Source organism: Aulonocara stuartgranti, assembly GCF_965226115.1.
Source record: "Aulonocara stuartgranti genome assembly, chromosome: 23".
Classification (NCBI taxonomy): Eukaryota; Metazoa; Chordata; class Actinopteri; order Cichliformes; family Cichlidae; genus Aulonocara; species Aulonocara stuartgranti.
The window spans coordinates 20,634,804-20,659,252 of NC_138958.1; the positions used below are offsets into that span (position 1 = coordinate 20,634,804).

The 24,449-nt window shown below is 40.6% G+C and overlaps 1 protein-coding gene across 1 annotated transcript; it reads right to left on the reverse strand.

The window, feature by feature from the left end:
- Nucleotides 1-4,565: 4,565 nt before the first annotated feature.
- LOC309700872 (E3 ubiquitin-protein ligase TRIM39-like) lies at nucleotides 4,566-7,457 on the reverse strand. Its single transcript, XM_082524763.1, has 3 exons — nucleotides 7,272-7,457; nucleotides 6,754-6,864; nucleotides 4,566-6,320 (listed from the first exon to the last, which is right to left on the reverse strand). Exon 3 carries the CDS (start codon nucleotides 6,309-6,311, stop codon nucleotides 4,668-4,670), a length of 1,644 nt encoding a protein of 547 aa, XP_082380889.1. The 5' UTR covers nucleotides 6,312-6,320; nucleotides 6,754-6,864; nucleotides 7,272-7,457; the 3' UTR covers nucleotides 4,566-4,667.
- Between the last annotated feature and the right edge of the window lie 16,992 nt (nucleotides 7,458-24,449).

Below are 24,449 nucleotides of genomic sequence, written 5' to 3' on the forward strand. Positions count from 1 at the left end.
CTCGCTCTCTTTCTCCCTCTTCCTCTCTCTTCCTCTCTCTCTCACTGCTAGTCAGGTTGTGTTGGGTGGAAACACACCTATAGTTTAATTGCATTCTTGGCGTTCTCGACAAAATACACACTTAAAGTAGAAATTTTAATTGAAATTAAATGTTAGTAGTACACTTATCATGAACAACCAAAACCAGTGACAAGTGAACTCAATTGCAGAATCCAAACACGAACCACAGAGAATGGAAATATTTATTTTCACACTTAGAGGATTTATGTTGAAGCAGGGAAATGCAGGGGGCTTCAGTAATTACACAGAAAAAGGAGAGGAGCAGTCTAAGAGGGGAGAGATCACAAAATAATTGACTTGTGACCTAGGATGTCCTGTTGCAATGTGCACTCATGGACATCATTAATTTTGAACACAGTGTTCATTATGGACAAATTTTGATTTGCACAGAAGTCCAGTAATAGAATCAAATGTCCCAGTAGTTACCAGATGGAACCTACCTGAGCACAATGACAATCAGAACTCATTCTACAAGCTGAAGATGCAGGGAAGAAACATCTGCCTGCTACCTCCTACCAACAAAACTTAAACATTAGAATAAACTAGCTCACTGGCCATTATGGTGTCTTAATTTGATATTTTTGCTCTCTCTTGGCTGACTAAACCATGTAAGTGGCCTACAAGGGCCACGATAGCAAAGATGTACTAGCGATGTAGCAAGGACAGGCACTTGAATTAGGAGGCCTACAAAAAACAGAATTCAGTTGACAGCAATCTGTAATCTATTGACATCTCGTGGTGAGAGTTCACAGACTGTACAATAAAAAAATTTGATGAGCAACAAAAGCTCCTTTAAAGCCCAAATGGGCAAAAGATGGCCTGATGCCCAGAAATGGCTCAGGGACTATTTCAATCCAACTAAATACAATTCCAAATAACACGGAAAATTATATCATAGCACCTGTTAGAGCTTCCACATTTGCTATATTCACAGTTCAGTAATATGGAACCTGTATGAGTAGCAAAAGCTTCACTGAATAAAGCTGCTACTTAAATTCTGGCTTTAATAAAATTTTAACACTTTTAAAGTATTTGTATTTTACTTCAGAATCAGCAATACCCACTTCAGCTACAGTAGCAGTTAAGTTACAGAAAGCTTGATCTGGATTAAATATGAATCACATGTATTTCCAGAAATCTTTCCCTGACTGCACACAATAAGGCAGTCAAAAGGCTGTTTTGTGTCAGTGCTGAAATTGCAGCTCTATTGTCCACTAGAGACAGGCTCCATAAGTGAGTCAGTCCTTTGGGATTACTTCACTAAAATGTGCAGAATTACAGCAGAAGAAAACATGTTTATAACTTGATACAAAAGCAGTCTTGGTCTTTAACGCTAACTTCTCCCTCCGTAATAGCTGTAAGGTGGGTGAATCTTTTTGCAACTCACCTGCTTGGATTTTATTAAAGGTTAAAGTTGGGGCTGTGGTCGATTCAATTAACAGGTGTGCTGACAGTACTCAGGATCATGAACTAAATATTTTTAGGGATTTTGACTGTTGAAGATGTAACATTAGTCTGTTGGAATGCATAGCAAGCATTTTGTCCACCATTGTCTGCCAGTTTCTAAGTCACACACACGAAGGTAAACTCCTCTGAATCTTGAGATGTAGCTGTGCTCTCCGGTTGCTCTGGAACCATGAGACTTTCTGCATCTATCTGAATCTGATCAACATTTCTACGCCAGACTGAGTTGGCTCCAACATTTATGATGTATGTCAGCGGTCTGGTCCATGACAGAATCATGCCAGACTGCCATTTCTGACTTGGGTCTCTGTAGTCTCTGGCAAGTGTTAAATATTAACACTTCACCGAGTTCTTTTGATTCCTCATAGCCATCAGATGGAAGACAACACACTGCTCAGTAGACCATTTCACACTTTTATTACTTCCGGAAGGGAGATGCGTCCTGTATGACACGCTGCAGCGAATCTCGAATTGGCGGTGTCCACTTAACAGTTTTGTTACAGGGTGTCCCACTCTAGTCTAAACAACAGTGCTACACAAGCATTCAGTAGTCACGTTGCATAGCGTACTCATAGGTTATTGTCTATTAGCTGCAAAACATCTTTTCTCAGCTCCAGGGAGGCTGCGACCTTGCCCTACTCCATTCTAGTAAATTTCCACTGGCAGATGGTTCCCTGTTATTAACTTCTGCATACAAGCGTGCATGAGAGTCTCCTGCAAACTTACTTGTAAGACAATGACACGCTGTAAGAGCCTTTATTGTTCAGGGCCATGTCTTCTTTAGTGTTCTGAACTATACGTTTATATGACATTTCTTAATAATATAAAGCAAACCATTGAGGCACTTCAACTAATTTCATTTTCACATTTCACACAAGAACTTTTTGTCCAACATTGAAGAATCTGGTTTTGTTTGTTGTTGTTTCCACCATGGAAGACTGTTTACCTTGGACATCCTTGCGAATGTCTGGTTTCAGCAAATCTAGACGCGATCTCAGATTCCGTCCCATGAAGAGCATTGCAGGTGTGTGTCCAGTTGTTGCATCGGTGGTGTTCCTGTAAGCCAGTAAGAAATTGCAGATTTTCTGTTGTAGCGGCTTACCCTTTGTCTGACTGGCTTTCATTGACTGCTTGAAGGACTGGATGAACCATTCAGCATGTCCATTTGTTGCAGGATGATGGAGGGCTAGAAGTGATATATCGTACTCCGTTACTCCTAAGGAAACACTGGAACTCCTCTCCAGTAAACTGACAACCATTTTCACTTATGAGCTGTTGTGGCAGACCTGTGCGTGCAAACACTAACCGAAGTCTATTGATCGTGCTGGCAGCTGTTGCTTGCTTTACGGGGATGATTTCTGGCCACTATGAGTGAGCATCAACCACAACCAGGAACATTTGGTCCATAAATGGACCAGCATATTCTATATCAGGGGTCAGCAACCTTTAACACCAAAAGAGCCATTTGGACCCGGTTTCCACACAAAAGAAAAAGTGGGGCCACAAATACTTTTTGACATTTAAAATGAAGATAACACTGTAGATACTATTTTTTACCTTTATGATTTGTGTAAACAACTAAAGTGTGTTGCTTATGAAATCCATGAAGTGCTACAGAGAAAATGACATTTTAATCATGTAATTAACACATTCTCAACTCTTAAAAAAATATAACAAAAAGGAAAGACACCCAGTTGAAGGTCTCTTAACCCTGTACTGCATGACTTTTTAATTTTTGGGGAAATATTAATATTTCACCCTATTTTGGGGGAGATTTAGGGTCCGTAATAATATATCAATCATAAAATATGACACCTCCCCAAAATGATATTGGTTTGTTGCTTCAAGGCAACATGGTGCGATAAGGGTAATCAAACACCAAGTTATTCTATAATAAGTTTTATTAGTACAACAAAAATGAACAAATAAACAAGCAACAAATAAACAATCTAAACATTTCACAGAACAATAAAACACCAAATACATCCAACATTTGACCCTAACCCCATGCATACACACACACACACACACACACACACACACACACAATTACATTACCTGATTCAGGGATCCACTCCTTAACTTCACTGTCACTCCCTAAAAGCTCACTGTCCTCTGTCTTTATCTTACCTCCAAATGGAGATGTCTCTCATGTAGCGCAGTTTGCAGAAGGGGGGAGGGGAGCCCCCCCCCCCCCCCCCCCCACCTTCAACTCATCATTTCATTGGACAGAGATGTGCCTGGTAGCATTATTTGAAAAAAATTTTATTTTATTTTTTTTTTTTTAAGGGCCAGTGTGAGACATGAAAATGTGGTTTGTTGCCTCAGGGCAACGCTATGCAGTAGAGGGTTAAATGAATTTAAAAGCTGAACTTAAATGATCCATTTAGCAGATCCATAAAATGTACATTTGTCCAACAACACCTGACATTTTCTCGGTGCCTTTAAGCGTCCCTCACGAAGAAGAAGAAGAATTGATGTTACTCACGTCCTCTCTGCAGCTCACTAGCTAGGCAGGAGAATTAGCATCCACATGGAGGGTTAGTTGTTTTTTTTGTATCTTTTTTCGCATCTTTTGGCCACTTTCACAAGGATTTCCCCCTCTCTGTCGCCCACTGCACATCCGGGATCCGTTTTAACCTCGCCGCCAGTCTGTTATGTTCTCTCTTATAACTTACTGTAACTGGTAAGGTTAAAAAATTGAACAGCTTTGTTCAATGAAACCATCACAGGAGATGATAAAAGTTCATATTTTTAATCATTTCATGTTAAAACAACAGAGCAGTTCATCAATCCTAGTTTTCGATATTTAACCCCAGGTGAATAAAAATAATGAAATATTAACACTTGTACAGTTTATGCTTTAATGTCTGTGCCTTTAAAAACTGAGAAAAGTAAAGGAGAGTTTGTATTTTCTCAGACTCTTCTCACTTCCTCAAAGAAATCTTTTTCTTCAACTTGAAAACAGTCCAATAAAAATCAACTGAAAGGTGAGCTCACTAGTTTGTTTTGAAGCTTCTGACCATATCTCATGGTTTTTATCAACAGGTGCAGTTTGTTCAGTTCTGTTTTTAGGACTTCTTCTCTGTGTTGTTAAAATGTTGAGAATAATGTAATTAATATAGTTTCTGGATCGAAAAAGTTCAGACTGACTGATTGACAGGACAGATGATCAGAGGTGCAGAGTTTTTACCATTATCATTGACACCGGGACAGAAGAATGGGTAGAGTTTCTCAGTGAAGGAGCAGCCAGTAAAGGAGTAGATAAGAGCTGCATCATCTACATCATGAAAGGAGACCAGACCCTCTGCATAATCTACAAACACTCCCACCTTCTCAGGACAAAACTGAGGAGAGAGACGGACCTGGGAGTCCTCAAAAGCTACACATACATTTCCATTTACTACTGCTACAGTCCAGTAACCATCCTCAGGACTGAGTGTGATTTCTTCCTTTCTGTTGACTGACTCTCTGACCATTCCTAAAATCCAGTCTCTCTTTTCTTTAACCCAAACCTCAAAGTAAAATCTGCCTGAAGAGAGACTCTGCTTTCCTAAAACACAAACACCTTTAGAAAATCTCTCTGGGTTGTCTGGAAGATTCTTCTTCTGATCATCATGGTGTACTTGTCTTTCATCATCAGACAGGATGAGTTTCCGATGTGCTGTATCAGGATCAAGAGTCACATCCACTGCATACTGCTGGACCCTCTTCAGCTCAGCCTCAAACAGCTTCTTCATGTCTTTACTGAGAGTCTCCTTCAGCTGATCCACAGCTCTCACCACAGTCCCCTCATATGATGGTGGATGGATAATCACCTCTGTCCAGTCCTTGGTGGCTGGAGCAGCTTTCAGGGATGAGAATCTTTGGAGAAGGCGGAGGTGATCTTTAGAGCGTGAGAGCTGCTCCACCTCAGAGCTTCTCTTCATCAGCTCAGAGATTTCATGTTCCAGATCTTTGATGAAACCTTCAGCCTGTTTCTCTGTTGTTTCCTGTTTATCTTCAATCTCCTTTATGAGCTCGTTGAGGCTTTTCCTGAGAGACTTCGTTAGAGCAGTGAAGACCTGAACACCTTCTGCTTTCTCTCCGTCTGCAGCATCTTTACTCATCTTCACTGACTCTTTGATCTCCTGAATCTTTAGTTGTCTCTTCGTGATCATCTGTTGAATTTCAGCCTCAGTCTTCCCCAGTTTTGCCTTCTTTCCTTCATATTCTTCTCTCAAAGGAACAAACTCATGAGTCCTGTGGTCTATAACAGAGCAGAGCATGCAGATACATGTCTGATCGGTCTTACAGAACAGCTCCAGAGGTTTATCATGCTTCATACACATCCAGCCTTCCAGGTTCTCCTCAGGATCAATCAGCTGATGTCTTTTCAAACGTGAAGCTGTCAGGTGAGGCTCCAGGTGAGTCTGACAGTAGGAGGCCAGACACACCAGGCAGGACCTCAGAGCCTTCAGTTTGGTTCCAGTGCAGATGTCACAGGGAACTTCTCCTGGTTTGGCAGCTTGTTGCTCTGAGCTGCTGCTGCTGACTTTCTGCTGAGCTTCATGTCTGAACTGAGAAACCATCTCAGAGATGAAAGTGTTGATGTACAGCTCGGGTCTGGTCTCAAACACCTTTTTACATGTGGGGCACTGACAGGTTTCACTAATATCCCAGTGTTGACTGATGCAGTTTTTGCAGAAGTTGTGTTCACATGGTGTGGAGACTGGATCAGTTAAGATATCCAGACAGATGGAGCACTGAAACTGATCATGAGATAGAAGACAGCTGGCAGCAGACATGTCTGCACTCTGAGTGAGAAAAGAAACTGATTTTATTTAAAATTCAGTTTTCATTCTATTTAATGTGGATCCATTCTGCTTTTCCTTCTTTCCTGCCACATATGTCCTGTTCCAGGCTGCCTGTGGAGAATCAGTTTCAAGATTTTTTTTTTCTTCTGTTCTCTTAGTTCTGTTTGATGACAATCCCAGCCATGCGTGTCAGGCTGGATCATGAATATAGGGAACAGGGAACAGAGGTGATGAGAATTACCTCTGTTCCCTCTGTGTTGGATATAGGGAGAGAAATGCAGAATAACAGTTGAGGATATCGTAAAGAGGATGGAAATGGCTGTAGTGAAAACATACTTAAGGTAGAGGATTGGAGACAAAGAAAGTCAGCATGAAATGAATAAAGTGAATCGAAGATTTGCATTGAAACATGAATGTGATCAACTAGACTCACCACTGCTTGTAGAAACTCTGCTGTGTTGTTGAAGACAACCTGATGGACTCCGTTAAATCCCCACCTCTCTCTGCAGGTGTGTCAGGCACCCTTGTAGTAAGCTTTTCAGACCTTGAGATTAGGGATGAAAGTCTTGATGCATGCTCAGTCATCCAGGTAAGTAAATCCCAAAAGGTGGATTCTGTTCATCTGGACATAGGGTTTTCAGTGGGAGAAACGTTTCATGACTCATCCAAGTCATGAAACGTTTCTCCCACTGAAAACCCTACGTCCAGATGAACAGAATCCACCTTTTGGGAGTTAGGGATGAAAGGTTTTAACTCTAAACTTTTTTTCTCTGTCCAACAAATGTAGTCTGATCAGTCCTGCTGTTAAATAAACTCTTATTTCATCCTTTTGTAAAACCAAACAAACACACCAGCTTCAGCAGCATAAAATTTACATATACTGACAAAGAAAGAAAGATCCACATTTGGCTTGGACTTTTAAATTGTGTGATCACGATTATCTGTACTCACCAGTATTGGACAAAACCTCTGCTGTGCTGTTGAGAATGGCTGTATGAGCTCAGTTTTATGTTCCTTTAAAGGGAAACAGATAGTATAACAGATTGTATCAGTATTTAACTGAAAGTCTGCTGTGACACAAACATTTACTTTCATCTAGTAAATGTTGGAATGTCACCTATTCAGATTTTTGTCACATCTCATTCTCGTCAGACTGGATTCCAGGATTCCTCAGACACAGGAGTAGGGATGGGTACCGGTATCCGGTGCCATTATGGCTCTGTCATAAACGGTAGTAACCAGACCGAAAAGCAGCGCACATTTTGGTGCTTTATTTCGGTGCTTTTTTCCCCTGAAATGTCATACAATTTGGATTCTAGCCAATCATTTTACCTTTGCAAGTGTAGTAGGTGGGCCCAGGTACGTACGTTCTTTTAGAGCAGAGCTACAAATTATAAATGCCCAAAGCGAAGCGGTCAAAGTCTGGCTGTACTTCACAGCAAAATATGCAAACTCAGCAGCCTGCAACAAGTGCTTTAAGGTGATACTGTGCAAAGGAGGTAACTCCTCGAATCTGATGAAACACCTGGCGACGTATAGCATTTTGTTAAAAGCCGAGAAATGCGCCGTATTTGATAGCTTGCTGCAAGAGCTCACACCGTGCACATCTACTGCGGGTGGGTTGCCTGTTATCTGACCCGGAGTTAGCAACATCCCCAAAAAACCCGAAGAGGAGAGTCCTGGCCCCTAGCCCTGCCAGTGTAGCAGAAATGATGACGGCCGATGATGGCCGATGATGGCAGCAGCAGCCGTTCTTCTCTGCGTGAGTAGCTTAATGTTGTTCGTGTGTAATTTACTTACGCTAACCACGTTATTAAATTAATGCATGTAAGGTGACCTAGCAAACACTGTCGTAGTTACATGTGGCTGACTTCTTGTTTGATGGCAGATACTCCCTTCACCCTGGCCAAAAAGGTTAAAATGGCCAAACAAAAAGTGGAAAACAGTTAAACATGAGAGGTTTTTGGACAAAGTTTGTTTTTTCCATTGTTTAAGCACTGCTTCCAGCCAAGAGTGATACCATAAATCCCCTATAGCTGCAAAAAAGGCTAACATTGTTATCTTTTTACAAAAAAACAGCTAAACATAAGAGGTTTTTGGACAAAGTGTGTGTTCTCCATTCTTTAAGCACCGGTTCGAGCACCATTTAGGCACTGGCACCGTTTCAAAAGTACCGGTTTGGTACTGGTATCGGATATAACCTAAACGATACCCATCCCTACACAGGAGGACCTGACTTTATGGACTTAATGTTAATGTTAAAAATCAGCAAAAAGAAAATCTGAACCTCAACCCATTTTTACCCTTTCCTCTTTTGGTTGTTGAATGCTTCAGTGAGCAAAGAACAAAAAATGTTTGTCACTTTTCACAGCTCAAGATTAAGAGTTACTCTTATTTAAAATGAGAGGACTATTTTTTTAATGATCATCTCTACTCTGTGTTGGACAGAAGCTCTACTCTGTTGTTGAAGAAGGCTGGATAATCCAGTTCAAGTATCTTTGAAAGAGAGAGAAATATTTTATAGTTCTCACTTTAGGTTTCACTTCTTCCTAAAACGCTTGTCCTTCGGGTTTTACTCCACCCCTACAAGACTGTAAAATGATCTACATTGTCCACCAAATCCATCGACCTGAGCTGAAATATGACTCACAAAGTGCTGAATTACATTAAACTGTCCAATATGCAATATGGAGTGCCAGGACTGCCAGAATGAATGAATTAAATACACCATTAAATAATTAATTAAATGTGGCAATAATTAATTAAAATTGGAATTAATTAATTAAATAAATAAATAGTTATGACACATGTAATTAATTAATTATTGACACATTTAATTAATTATTTATGTATTTCACATTTTAATTAATTATAGATACATTTAATTAATTATTTATGTATTTCACATTTTAATTAATTATTTATGTATTTCACATTTTAATTAATTATTGACACATTTAATTAATTATTGACACATTTAATTAATTATTTAATGATATATTTATTTATTTCATTTTGGCAGTCCTGGCGCCTGGCTCTCATCATGAAATAATTTTATCTGTCAGCCTCACCCATCAAACTCAGGGGGCGGGGTTAACGCTGCCCATGCAGCTTCTCTAACATTTGATTGGTTGCCGTGCAAAGTAAGTCAAAACAGGTCGATCCTAGATAATCGATTGCTTGTGTAGACTTGGGGCAGCCAGGTATCCCAGAAGATACAGATCAAATCACAGGCAGCAATGGTGGTGGTGTAGTTTTTCCAGAGCGTTCTCACTCCCGAGGCGTAACATGTCGACGTTTTGTCACGTCCCGCGGCGTTCCTGAGGAACGCGAAAGGAGACCTTCGGCGTTCTTATGGTACGCGGTGGGTTATGGCTGGAATCCAGTGCAATGACGCTCCCGCGGTAATAGACGTTCCAGCCCTGTATTCCAGCCCTAAACCTAACCTTATCCCTAGCCCTAACCATAACCTTATTCCAGACCGTAACCAGGACTTTAATGATGTTAAATAGCGTGTTTCTAAGCGATTTGAAGAAAAAGAGCGAACATGTGTAGGTTCAGTCCAGACGGTTCTCATATTTCCTCTTTTTCCGAGGTCGTCATTTAGGAACGTGGTGGGTAGCCGAAAACGTAATATGGTGACGATTTGTCACCTAGCGTAAAATGTTACGCTTTGGGAGTGAGAACGGGTTGAGTTTTTCTGTCACCAGCTACACTTTTAACAGTGTTAGCCGCGAATGTCGCGACGTATGTCTGGTCAGGTTGTCAACATAGAACATGTTTGCAAAAGTGCTCAGATGTTTTCAGAGATTTCACTAGCTCTGCTAACAATTAGCATGCAGAGTGCACCCAGGGGGTTACGTTAACCGGTTTGTTTACATATTCCACTCTCCGTGTTCCACATGTTGCATTCGCAGATTCTCATTTTCACCGAACGATCGTCTCTTTCCGCCTGGTCTTGTGTCTCTGTGCTTCTGTAACATAAAGAACGAGCTGACATTTTTCTCACGAAACCAGCGATCAGCTCAACAGACCCTCAGTTTACCTGCATGCATCCTCCTCCTCATCTGTCAGCTGTTTAACACCTGCTGCTAATTCAAGAAACACGCCTACGTTACCTGGTGATAGTCACAGTTTAACCGGGCAGCCGGTACTCGATATAAAGCAATGTCAGCGCATTTTTCTGCACAAGATAAGTAAATATAGTGTTTTCCCCGAGCGCAGAGCTGCTGGAGCGTGTTTCCTTACAGAGCACTTTATAGGCGAAGCAGCTTTATCAGCGGCTGATGTCCAATCACCGGCACACAGCTTTGAAACCTCAGCTGAGTTTTAGCTCTCAGTGGTTAAACGCTGGACTTCATTCACTCAGGTTCTGTCTGTCGGGTCACGTTTACTTCGCTGTTTTATTTACAACTGAGCAAATCGGTTTGGCTGAGGTTAAAGTTACGTTTCATAACTGCAGTTTCACAGACGTTTAATGGTTCACTGGCACATGTGTTAGACTGAACTATCATCTAAATATCATCTGTTTTTTAATAGTTATTCAACTGTATTCTAAGCACCAGCTGTCTGTTAGAATGTGATTTTTTTTCTCTCTCTCTGTTGGCAGAGGTATAAAAATGCGCAGGAAAATCTGACGTGCATGGCGAACTTCACCGACGATATTTAGGGAGGAATAAACACACATCAAACATAAATGAACCATTTGCCTGTCTCCATAATTGAGAGCATTTTCTCTTCTTATGTCAACACTCTCTCTCTTTTTTTTCTTTTTCTTTTTTTTTTCTTTTGCTTTTTCGGTCATGTTATGTTTACCTGTCAAAGGCTTGTTACAAACTATGAAACACATCGTGCAGACTTCTGGATGTTAGAAGAAAACTAATACTGCTGGCAGGAAGGTGTCCTTTAAAACTAAACATGTTAATAGGACCTCCCTATTTATATCACAGTTTATGATATAGCACATGTATTTCAGTAATAGCCTGCTGATTTCAGGTGAACAGTCGCACAGCTCACGTAGGCGTTTTCTGTGATACTCCTTAACTATAATTTATCCAAGTTAACTTCAGTTAACCATTCAGACAGTTCTTTTGCAATGAAAAACATAAACACCCATGCTGGTGTAGGTTTCCTCAGTGCCAGCTGTTAACATTATAGCTGCTTATGCAGTAACCATGGTAACCACAGACTGAGCGGCTGGATCGACGGAGGTCAGACAAAAACAGGACACAGCCACTATACGTGCTGGCCTCATATCAAATGTGAAGGCAGACTGAGTCTATGTTTGACGTTTTTTATATCTAATCTTCCTTTTCAAACATTTAAACAGCAGCGAGTCTGCAGCTGAGGGAATACAAACTCAAATTGTCGGAACAGGTTTGCTCGTTTTGTCATGATCCTGGGTCTGCTGACCCAGCGTTTTGTGTTTAGTTTATGTAGCCTTCAGGTTTCCTAAGTTCATCGTTATCATGCCTAGTTGTTTCCAGTTAATTTTTACCCCTCGTGTTCCCACTATGTTAAGTCTATCATGCCTAGGTGTTTCTAGTTATTTTCCCCTCGTGTTTCCACTATGTTAAGTCTCCCCTGCTTTTCATGTATTTCATGTCTGTGGCTTATGTTGTCAAGTTCAGGTTGTCATGTCTATATCTCACTGTGTTTCCTGTTTTATTGTGAAGAGGTCTGGCGTGTCTGTGTTCATCATGTTCAGTTACTCTCCCCCTGTGATGTAATTATGTTCATGTGTCAGCTGGGTCCCCATGTGTTGCCACTTCCCTCATTATCCTCCTGTGTCCATTTAGTCTGTGTGCTCTCAGTCATTCTTTGTCAGGTCGTCCGTTGTATTCGTCCGTTGTACTGCTCCGTTGTTCCTATGTCTCCGCTCCAGGTATCCCTGTCAGTTTGTTATGTTTAGAGTTTTGTATGTTTCGTTTTAGTTCACCCAGTTTAGGTCATTGTTTAGTTTTCATCGATTCCCTATTATTTTGTACCCTCGTTTCTTGCCTTAATAAACGGCTTGTTTTGGTTATTCATATCTCATTTCGGTCTGCGCTTGAGTCCTTCCCTGCAACATACCGTCTGCCCTAGCCAGACCGTGACACGTTTCATGGATTCATTTGGTGATTTATTAAATGTATAACTGTTATTCTAATCTGCTGCTGAGTCTCTTACACTTTTCTTTATGCTGTATATTTTCACGTCTCTGGAATAGTTGGCAGTTAGATAGTCAGCTGGGAAACTTTGTGTTAACTCATGGAGCTGAGGATGTCGTGGATATCGTGGATATGCTGACCTCGCTCTGTGGTGTACAGGGACGTTTACCCTCATGATTAATATTCGCAATAAAAATATTAGCCGAACATCATGAAGTCTGTATGTGTTTCATAGTGTCGAACAACCTTTGTACAGTTAAAGCCAGCAGTTACTACATGACAGAAACACCAACGTTATCTCTTTTATGCGTTTATACACAGGTCACGCTGATTACTGAACAAAAACCCAAAGATCAGATGTTAAACAGATTTATTTGCTCTCTCTCCTCCTTAAACATGTTTTTAATGTTAGTTATAATTCAGAATTGGCGACTGAAACACATAGGACACATAAGAACATCAGGAAATAAAACACCGATAAATATAAACTCAGTAAAAGAAGTCAGCGGGGGTTACTACAGCTGTGTACCGGGGCCTGCGCTTTGTCGGTGGGATTGCTTGCGAGGCGAGCGGGTCTATCCCACGCTTTGCCGTGAGACTGGGCAGACATCTCCGAAATCATCGAAGCACTTTTGCAAAGAGGCTGTATCTTGACAAACCGACCAGACACATGAAGATTAAACCACTACATTCTCGGCTAAAAAAATATTAAAACGGTATTTGGTGACACACAAACAGGGTTTTTCAAAGTTCAGTTCTGTTAGCTTCCACATGCCGATTGTTGTGTGCTAGAAACAATGGCCACCAGGCCAAAGCAATGGTTTTGACTCGATCAGCGTTAACCCCGCCCCCTGAGTTTGATGGGTGAGGCTGACAGATAAAATTATTTCATGATGAGAGCCAGGCGCCAGGACTGCCAAAATGAAATAAATAAATATATCATTAAATAATTAATTAAATGTGTCAATAATTAATTAAATGTGTCAATAATTAATTAAAATGTGAAATACATAAATAATTAATTAAATGTGTCAATAATTAATTAATTACATGTGTCATAACTATTTATTTAATTAATTAATTCCAATTTTAATTAATTATTGCCACATTTAATTAATTATTTAATGGTGTATTTAATTAATTCATTATGGCAGTCCTGGCACTCCATAATGCAGAGCTGCTGGATTTGTTGCATCTATTGTAACTACATAGCTGGTGGAGAGTTCAATTATACAGTGTTATTTAGGATTATTGAAAAAAGTTGGACCTGTCCAAGCTTATCTTTTCAAGTTTTTGTCGACCTCGGGTGACTCCCAAAAACCTCTCTGAATGATGCTAAAACTGATCACATTGACTTCAATTCTGTGCTTCAGTGTAGTTTTAAAGTACTTGTAATTTACTTCAGAATCAGCATATCGGGACCTTTCACGTTCTCTAATACAATCTAGGATGTGCTACTGCTTGACAGCTTGCTCTACCTTTTTCTAAAAGAGTGTGACCAAAATGTATAAATTTCAAATCAAATCAAATCAAATCACTTTTATTGACCCAAATCAATCACAAAGAGTGTGTTGCAATCAAAAACCACCTTGTGATTTTTTTTTTTGTTGCTAGCAGATAGGAGAAGTTTGTATCGAAGACATTAACTTGTCTGTAAACAGTCACCATTTACTCTCTGAGCTGTAGTGAAACACTAGTGAAAAAGTATGATAGGGCTGTTCAATATAACGATATATATCGGATGACGATATAAAAACGTCTAGCGTTTCATTTTACGCTATCGTTTGTTTCATGGTGTCGCAAAATAAACTGTTTATGGCAATATTTTTTCATTATTTTGATGGTCACTGTAGTGGCTATATTAATTTCTTAAAGTTCTCTCTTTCTCTTACATTTAATATAACCACACTACAGACGGACAAGCGTTTGTTTTTATGCGTTGTCGTTAGCAACAACGACGGTAAAACCACCGCGTTTCCGCTTGTTCCACATAAACCTTTCACAATAAAGCTCAAGATCCTGTTGAGACTTTTCAAAATAAACTGAATCACGTGAAAGATGCAGAGTGTTTACGGATGAGAAGCAAAAAAGAGCCGTCAGGTGCTAAAAACTAAACCTTAGACTCAAACGTTAGAACAGGCTTTTCCCTGGTTGGGCCTGGGCCCCCTTTCCCTGGCGGGTCGCGGAGTATGGGAGTGCCTACTGGGGTCAGCGGGGGAGCTGGCCCCAGGGAGGGGTTACCTGCCCCTCCTTCCTTCCCTCCCCATCTCCAGCTGCCTCCCTCTTCCCGCTCCACCACAACCACCCACACATGCAGGGCCTTGGAGTAGGGGTATGTCACCAGGGTGCAGAGGAGGCTACCCCCCCCCCCCAAATTTACTCCAGTGCTTAATGACCTCAGATGGACACAGAGAGGTAGTGCAGGTTTAAATGCACTGGAAAGCAAATGCACTGTAAACATGCATATTGAATAGTTTCTCCCGATCAATTTAAATTCAGACTTTATCAGAATCATCAGAATCAGCATACTTTATTAATCTCAAATGAAAATATGTAAGGAAACAACTCACACAAATAAACGTCAGTATGTAATTTGATTTGCTTTGAGTTTTATTTTAATTGACAAATAAGACAAATTGACCTTTGCATTGTTTCAAAACCAAATTAAAACAAAGTAATGTCAGTCACTGTAAACATCCTACTAACATTATGCTACAGATGCATCAAAGTAATTCACTGGGTGAACCCTTCCTTCACAAAGTTTCATTTGTAATTTTCCTGACCTTTGAGGTCATAGATCATGTCCATGTTAGACTCTATGAAAGGTAATGGAAGCAGTCTTGTTTTCCTCTTGTTTCCCTCACTAACCTTACATAAGGCTGCAACCCTGTTTGTCTTCTTTCAGGAAGACAACAGCAGTGTCACCTTAAGGCTTCCCTTTGCTGTTGTGAGTAGACTCATCCACGGACCCAAATCCCCCAAAGGTGTTGGTGTTGAGTGAGATACCCTGTGTTAGATTATAATATTATTTATGCCAATGTTATACCCCATGATTGTGAATTATTATGTAGTTTTAGTTTGCATTATTCTCCTGAATTAGAAGAAGCTGATAACTATTGCATTCGTTAAACCGATTGCATTACATTAGACTGCTGATTTATTGTGGATGAATGATATTGTTTTATGATGTTATAAGAAATACTGTTTGAAGTCATCGCCTTATTTGTCTGATTAGAAGAGAAGAGAATACCTGAGGTTCCTGGCCCCAACCAGCAGGAGCAGATAAACGGGAGCCAAGGTCGAGGCCTGAGCGCTGTAGAGAAAAGCATGTGAATGTTTAGGCTTTTATAATAAGGTGGGGGCACTAGGCTATAAGAGTTTGAGCAATGCTCCACCATTTTGAGATCTGAGGCTGTCTGCATACAGTGTCCATCTCCCACGCGTGTGATCATTAAAATCATCGTTTGACTTGACCCGGCCGGACCAGTGTTGCTATTGTGGTTTTTCTCTTGTCTCCATCCCCAATATTTTGAACCTTAACATCTTGGGGGCTCGTCCTGTGGTATTGGGGTGGAATTTAAAGGTTTGGACGGTCCGAGGTTGTTGAACGGACAGGCACAAGCCAGTGGTCTGACGTGAGTGGGCATAAGCTGGCTTATCTAAAGGTTAGGCACTACCTGTTGAATTATTTCCAAAGTGTGCCAAATTGGACATGATTAAATTAAAAGTCTACTCACTGAAATTACTGGTAGAGGGTCTGTTTTGATTTTGATGAGGATCCGCGTGTGTTATGCAGTTAAAGTCGGTTAAGAGTATTAATGAAGTTGAAAAAGTATAAAAGAAATGCTGGGTTAGAGTCCCGAGGAATTGAGTTAAAGGCTCAAGTAGTTTGGTAGGGAACTGGTCATGTTGTTGGTTAAAGTCCAAATTGGTTATAAGTGTGGTCCTGTGTGATCATCTCTAGGCACTTGCCTTAGTCAGACTCTTGTTTTAGGGTGTTGACTGTTGTTTCAAATTGTTATAAATTCTTATAGGACGGCACTGGAAGATGCTAAGAAGCGCATAGCCCGGAGTTTACGCTCCCTCCCTGGCCGTGGACGCGCGGCTTTGACCTGCCGGTGAGCAGGGATAGTTCGGTTTGGCTTAAGTGTGGGGTACAGGGCATCCCGGAATTAAGCTAGGAGTTAGAGTCTCCTCACCGTTTGAAACGGTGTGATGTGCTTTTTTGGACACAGTTAAATTGAGTTAGGGATTTTAGAAATCAGGCCATAGGCTGTTCTGGAGGAAACAGATACTGGTTAATTGATTACAAAAAAGTTATCTTTCTTCGGTTAGACCCGTTATGGTAAAATTTGTCGAAATTGTTTAGGTTCTTTAGAAATCAGGCCATAGGCTGTTCTGGAGGAAACAGATACTGGTTAATTGATTACAAAAAAGTTAGACTTTCTTCGGTGAGACCCGTTATTTTAAATTTGTCAAAATTTGTTAGGTGCTGAATCTGTCAGGCCTGTCAGTGATTGTAAATATAAGACGTCTTTGTAATATAAAATAATAGAGTTTTGTCTGAGCTTTGTGTGAGATCGTGGGTGAGGGGCAGCTGCAGCGCTGCGAGCTATTTTTAGGCTGTATGTGAACATGCAAATGAGCTGTGACAGAGGACTTTTGTTGCTGTTTAGCGTGTTTTTGAGTTTTATAATTATTATTTGCAAATAATGATACATGCCTGTAATTAAAACGCTGATTTTGCTGATTATAATAGTACAGATAAGGTTTTGAATGACTACGCTGAATGTTTGATGTTTGGCTGAGTTTTGATATAGAAGAGACAAATCGTGCATGATTAAGACCGGCACCTCAGCCGGCAGAGTAAGATTGTGATGAAAATGATATTAAATAAATCTCTTAGTGTGTTGATACAGGTGGCTACGGGCCTGGACCAACTGCCCCTCACGAGCACACAAAAAGTTAAATTAACCCACCTACAAACGCACATACACGCAATGAAGAAACAGCTTACACCCATGAACACGTGAAGATTTTCCAGCAAGGTTAAAGCAGCGAAACTTAACATACACCCGCCGTTAAACAATAAAGTTATCCACTACTAACAAATAAACTCTCTGGGTTGCAGGACAACAACTTAACTTCAAAAAAAAAAAAGACACTGGTCTGACCAGCCAGTGAAGACCAGTGTTGGTCAAGTTACTTGAAAAAAGTAATCAGTAACTAATTACTGATTACTCCCCCAAAAAAGTAATCCCGTTACTTTACTGATTACTTATTTTCAAAAGTAATTAATTACTTAGTTACTTAGTTACTTTTTAAAAACACGATTTACAACCTGAATAGGTGATAAAGTGATAGATCTTTCAGCCCAATTCTACTTTTTCTACATAATCCATCATACAAAATGTAATCAAATGGAAAAGTCTCTTTTTTTAACTTGTTTTATCAGTTTTAATCTTTTAACTTTATGCATCAAGCAAAACATTTAATTATATGCAACATTCTCTGACTTGAATAAATTAGTTTAACATTTAAACCTATTTTCTACACATTCCAGCACATAAAATAAAATATTTTTTGTGTTTTCACTCACTCTTTCAAACAGATGCAAGTAAAACACAGCAGAAAATAAATAAAGTCAAAGACTCAGCGGTCCTTTTGCTCTATTTTCACCTGTAAAGCAGGAGCAGGGTAGGCGGAGGGTTACCCTGGTGCAGGTGTGCTGCGGTCAGTTGAAAAATCCGCGCGAGTGTCTCTGTGAGTTTCCCATCACGTCGTAGCTACTCGGTGCTTGCTCGGAAGTTTAGGGTTTTTTTTCGCTGTAAAAAGAAGTTTTCTTCCCACGCACGATGGACGCTAATGTTTTTGTCACTTTTTATGGAATCAAACTCAAAGTAAGGTCAGTACTTCCACACTTTAAACGCTGCACGCTCATACTCTCTCCCGCACTCGATATATTATCCATTGTTGATCTGCACACAGCTGCTGTCACCAACGTCGCACTTGCTTACTTCATGAGACATTCTCGCAAAAAAATCACGGGTTTAGTAACGCAGTAACGCAGCGTTCCTACGGGAAAGTAACGGTAATCTAATTACTGATTTTGCAATAGTAATCCCTTACTTTACTCGTTACTTGAAAAAAGTAATCAGATTACAGTAACGCGTTACTGCCCATCTCTGGTGAAGACACGACAAATTTAGTGGTTAGGAAAGTCAAATTGTGACATGTTTTCTGCGGATTGATTAATACAAGTGATTACTAAATGAAAGAAAATTCCATTTTTGTGCTTTTAAACATGATCTTAAGAATTTTAACATGTACCTGTGTTGTCCTGTCAGCTTGGTGGGTTATGAGAGGATTATATGGTGAGAAAAAACAAAAAAAGGGGGAGAGAAGGCTGACACAGGGCCTGGCCCCGGTGTTTCTCCCCTCTCTGAATGACACAGCCAACACAACATCATTATTTTCGTTTTGTTTTGTTTTTGTTTTGTTTTGTTTTGTTTTTTCTTTTTATGTTTGATTACAGGCTGCTTTGTTGGCCCAGAAAGCCGAGGCTGACCCTGGACTCCTGCTCTCCCTCCCTACCATCTTTGCTCTCTCCTTCACCATCTTTGATGTGACTCTGACCAAATGCTATAGCAGCTGGACCCACAACAACAACTTGAAGATGTCAACAGCGCTGCAGGAAAACGATCTTATGCAGCGGAGACGGAGAGCGTTAAATCCAAGGCCCGTTTCACTACACGGGGGAGATTTTCAGACAGCTTCAGCTGACAGAGCTGCGACGAGACGCCCATTAAGCCCGGAGGAAAAGTGAGGCCGAGCAAGACAATGCTGACCTTAACCACTCTGCATCAAAGCTGTGCAGGACAGTGACGGACCAACACTGATCATCGGGCAGTAAAAAGGGCGTGCCAGAGACAGGAGGAGTAACTGAGGTCAGGAGGCACCTCAGAATGGACAAAAGCACCAGGAGAAAATAAGCTGAAGGCACAGGTGTCGGGGCGCAGCCAGGAGCTGACCTCTGAGAAGAGTCGAACAGCAGAGCTGCAGAAGGCCGTGGAGCAAAGCAAGGGAAACATCAATGGACTTCAATCTGATGTGTACGGAAAAGACTCTGAGGTTTCTGCCCTCAGTAAGAGCTCAAGACATCAGAGCAGAAACTGAGCATGGCTCAGGAGGAGCTGGCTGATAATCGAACCAATCAGGCTTGGAGTCCCAGACACAGGACTTGAAATCAGGCCGGAGCTTCCTGGAGCTAGATCAGCATTGTGATTTGTCCAGTCTGCTGTGGAGTGAACGTTTGGGGGATGGTTTCCTGTCGCCTCTGCCGCCCTCCGGTCGCTCAGCTTCCTTGGCTGCCCAGAGCCGGACTGAACGCTTGGGCCGAGACACCCCAGCAAACGTGGACTCCATTCCCCTGGAATGGGACCACGTCTACGACCTGAGCCGTGGGCTTGAAAGTGCAAGCAGGGATCCCAGAGAGCACCAGAGTGAGGAGGGAGACTTCCTTCAGCGCCCTGCCTCAGGCTTGTCAGATGTAGGAATCCCAGAGAGCTCTGAGGCCTTTGTTAAACTAACAGAACAAACACTGAGGTCTTCCACTGGGGAGGTTGCTGCTGCAGACTCTCATATACACCCTCTGGATGTCAGCCGTTTCCACCTGCAACAAACGGACAGCAGCCGCACTTCTGCAAGCACAGAAACGGACTCCTCATACATGGGATATCTGTGACTGATGGGCGACTAGCAGATCCCAGCAGCTCAGAGTCCCAGACTTAAAGAGTGATTGGGCACTGGGAGCTCTGGCAGGCTCAGGACCTCTGACCTGAACAAAAATCTTGACCTAGCTGGGAGAGACAGAGGAAGAGCTGGAGCAGCAGCGTAGACTGGAGCTTGGCACGGACATCCAGACGGTTGAGCTGCGTATCAAAACCCTGACGGAGCTACAGAAGCGAAAGGGTCAAGTTAAGGAGGAGCGGAACAAGGAGAAGATGCAGGACACTGGAGAAAAAGGACTGCCCCAATTGGGGCCAGAACCAGTATGGACAGAACTTTGAGCAGCAGAACCGATGGATGTAAACAGACTGAAATGGAGGAGGGCAGGATCCAAGGGCACGCTTCAGGCCGTGGTTTACCCAGAACACCACAACAGGAAAGTGATGAACACAAACACCCACACAAACACACACATCTACATGCACAGACTCAGAATGAAGAGTGATACACACACACACGCTGATGCAATGAAGAATGCTTTACTAACAAATGCTGCACACAAACATCCAAATACGGAGTTGGTTACAACAACAAGAAGCCATTGATTGTTTATTGATTAAATGCATTTCATGTTACCCAGAGGGCATTTGTGTAGTTTTAGGGGACAGGGTCTATTGCAGTTTGGTAATGAAAACAATGTGTGTGCGTGATGTCTGTTTATGGCTCAAGGCCTCCACTGAATTGTTCACTGTGCTTAACACAGCCTAACAAGGAGCAGTGGTAGAGAGTGAAAATGATGAATGAACGGTGTGAGTTTTATTCCGGAGAAAATATGAAAAGGTTGTGTTGATTTAACCCAGTTGTTTAAATTTCTGCCAAAGCAAAGCGTTTGTGTGTAACCAGTGTCCACTATTGAATCAAGTAAATCCGACATGTTTTTGTCGGTGCAAAAAAAGGAGTTTCGGTAACTGTATGCCTACACAATATTGTGTGCGGAGTTTTGGTTGATCTTTGGGTTTTGTTTGACACTAGGTTGATTCTATCAGTGAGATTTGGATTGTTTTCCTTCTCTAAGAGAGAGATGGATGGTTTTATGCTTGGACATGTTTGCAATGGGCCCCAGTATTTGTTATTATATGAGTGTTTTATTGGTTACGTTTGTTTTTGCTTTCGTTACAGTGCACTGAGATAAGAACATCTGAGAGGTATGATCCACCGGTGGTGATATTTTGGTATTTTGTGAGTTCCTGATTTAACAAATCGGCTCCTTAATCCAGGTCTGAGAGATTGAACTTTAAAGCGCTATGAAATATTCTTACTGAAAACAGTCGCAAAGTGTTTTTCTCGATGATTATAATGGGCTTGGGAGAAATTCACTTATATGGGACACTGATCGAATGAGAAGTCCTGAGCCTAAAAGGATTGCAGCGAGTCAATCCAGTCCAAAGGAGAAAAAAAAAAAACAAAAAAACAAAAAACAAACAAGGAACTGTTTCCTTTAAAATGATGACGTCATCTTGCTGGTGATGGAGGCTTGAAAAGGTTGCGCGTCAGACTCCATTATCAGCAATATCTGGTATGAATGTGTGTGGATGTATGCATGTAACTGGACTCTGATGGACTGACGACTAAAAGTTTTAACTGACTTGGTACTGAGACAAAAACGGTACCGACTTTAGGATTAGTAGATGTTCACAAACAATTCACCCAGCCTGTAAAAGAAGGGTGGATGTTTTGTCTTGCTTTGGTTTGTTTTGTAATAACAGAAGAATGACAGTTTTCAGGGGGAGGCTGTAGCTTCACAGGAGTGTGAACTGCAGACTTAACCCTTCGGTTGCTAATTTTGAGTTACTGATGTTTGCATTAAGAAAATTGTGTTTTAGTAGCTGTATTTCGATTAATGTATCATATTATATGGTTAGGAATGTTAAATGCTAAAGTGAAGAAAAGGTTTGATTTCACTCATGACTGAACATGTTATTATTAACCATAGTGGGTTACGGTAAAGAGTCAATTAACTTTTATAGAGGTAAAAAAAGAAAAAAAAAACCTCTACCGAGGTCTATGAATAACAGGGGAATGATAGACTTGTCACACTCAAAATGGAGATATGTAATGATAAACACTGGTCCCCGCCTTTTGGGTGCTTTCTTGAAATAGTCAGCAATTTAAAAGTAAGATAGAACCGACAGGGGTGGTGCTGCACAAGAACAAGAGTAAGATAAAGTAAAATATTGTGTTTAGTTTTGAGAAGTTTAAATTAAAATGTACCATTACACTCAGAGGATCAATATGAAGTTAAATATATGCTAATTTTGAATGAAGTACATGACTGGTGACTGTTCTGTCTTGAGCTTTTGTTTTTACAGCACCCGCTTGACCACACCAACAGTTTCTCGCCACCGAAAAAGGGTACTTGCAAAGAATAGAGAGGAATATCATCAAAACTGGGAAAGGTAAGCCCCAAAGGGGGTGATAATGCCATAACTTTCACTTATGGTCAAATTCTCAAAATTTGACCCTGAACTTGAAAAAAATTCTTTAAACATTTAGAGACAAAGTGGAGATTTAGATAAACATAATGTCACAAACCACATAAGGATGGAGCACTTGAATCGATAAGATGGTGAATTGATACGCAGTGAAATGTTGATCATGTTGATTATGTTTATTCCAGTGTGCGGAGCAAGGTTATTACGGTATTATTAAAGACAACAAATGAAATAACGAAAACTAGAAGTGGAAAAACATTTGCGTTAACGGGAATAAAATCAAAACAAAGAAGGAAAACTGATTAAAACGGTAATGAAGGTTCACAAAACTAACTAAAATCAACTGGATTTATAGCAAAATGTGTTTAGTATCATTGATGTGTGCGTGCCCTGCAATAGTCAAGTCAAGGCAGTACGTTAGTCGAGTCGTCTGTGTTGCTGCTCCGTCCACGCGCAGAATCATGTCAGGAAAAGTCGGGAGAAAGCGCCAGAGTCCAATTTAGGATTACTTTGAATATGACTGTTTTTTAGATATAGCAAGAGTCTTGTAGTGGAGAGAGACACAATGTCCTCCTGAGACCCAGGGAGGAAGAAAGAAGAAAAAAGGAAAAGTAGTTTCATTTTTTCTTTTTCTTTTTCTTTTTTCTTTTTAAGATAAATCAAGTGCTGGGATGGTAAAATAAACACGTTACAAAAACAAAATTGTTTTTAACTAACTTTATTTAAATTTTACAACATGTGCACTACAGTGCACAAGGGGAGTTCATTGATCACGAATGTGAAACTAACAACATTCAAGAGCTATTTAAGAAAATTAAATGCTCCACTGAAATTTTTGGAAGCAGGAGATTAAAACTTATTTATATAACAATATCATAAAAATGTAGATCAGGGACCAACTTAGAAGTCACTGACACTTCACTAGCTGTAAGCCATTGGTTCAGGAACAAGTGATTGCACAGGGCTTTCTATTTCACAAAAGTCAATTAATTTATGATATCTGAAGAAGTACTGTGATTTTTATTTGGAGACACAAAGGAACATTTGGCACTTCCCACATCTTACATATGTTTTACTATTGCACCCAACCATTCTACAACTGAAATGCCTTGGACTGTTAACCATTTCAGGCAAGTGGAGTGAACCATATTTTGCTACACTCTCATCTGATTGGGCTTCCTTTTCTTGATTTTCGGAGAGAACTTTTCATTATTGGTATTATTCAGGTCTTGTTCACATGTTTGTCCCAGGTTTCTCAGCCAAGAGGAGCTTGAACTCCAGATACGGGGAGTTCTTTTCGCACATTGAGATCACTGATAACTTTTAACAACGACGTGATCTTGTAGAAACAATTAGGCATCATGGATTCATTTATAAATGTGACTCTTATTTTTTACTTTACTGGAAAACATTTCTGCATTTTACCCATATTTTATTTTTAACTTAAAATCAAAATTCCAGATTCTCCTACATATTGGTTTTGGACCAGATAGGACGACAGATTTCAGGGGGCCCTGTGTCTTTCTCTATTACATCTGCCACTGCATCTCGATAATCTTCGTGTGGCTCCTCCTGGGTTCTCACCCTCTCCTATCTGGCTCACATGGCTCTCATCTTCTGAAAAATCTATGTTTGAATCTCGCTCAATTATTCTGTTAAGAATTCTCTCTGCCTTCGTTAAAGTGTTGTCTATTAGGAAAAAGTGAAATAAATATAAGTACAAAGTCCCAACGTGCACTAGAGTACACATTAATAAATTA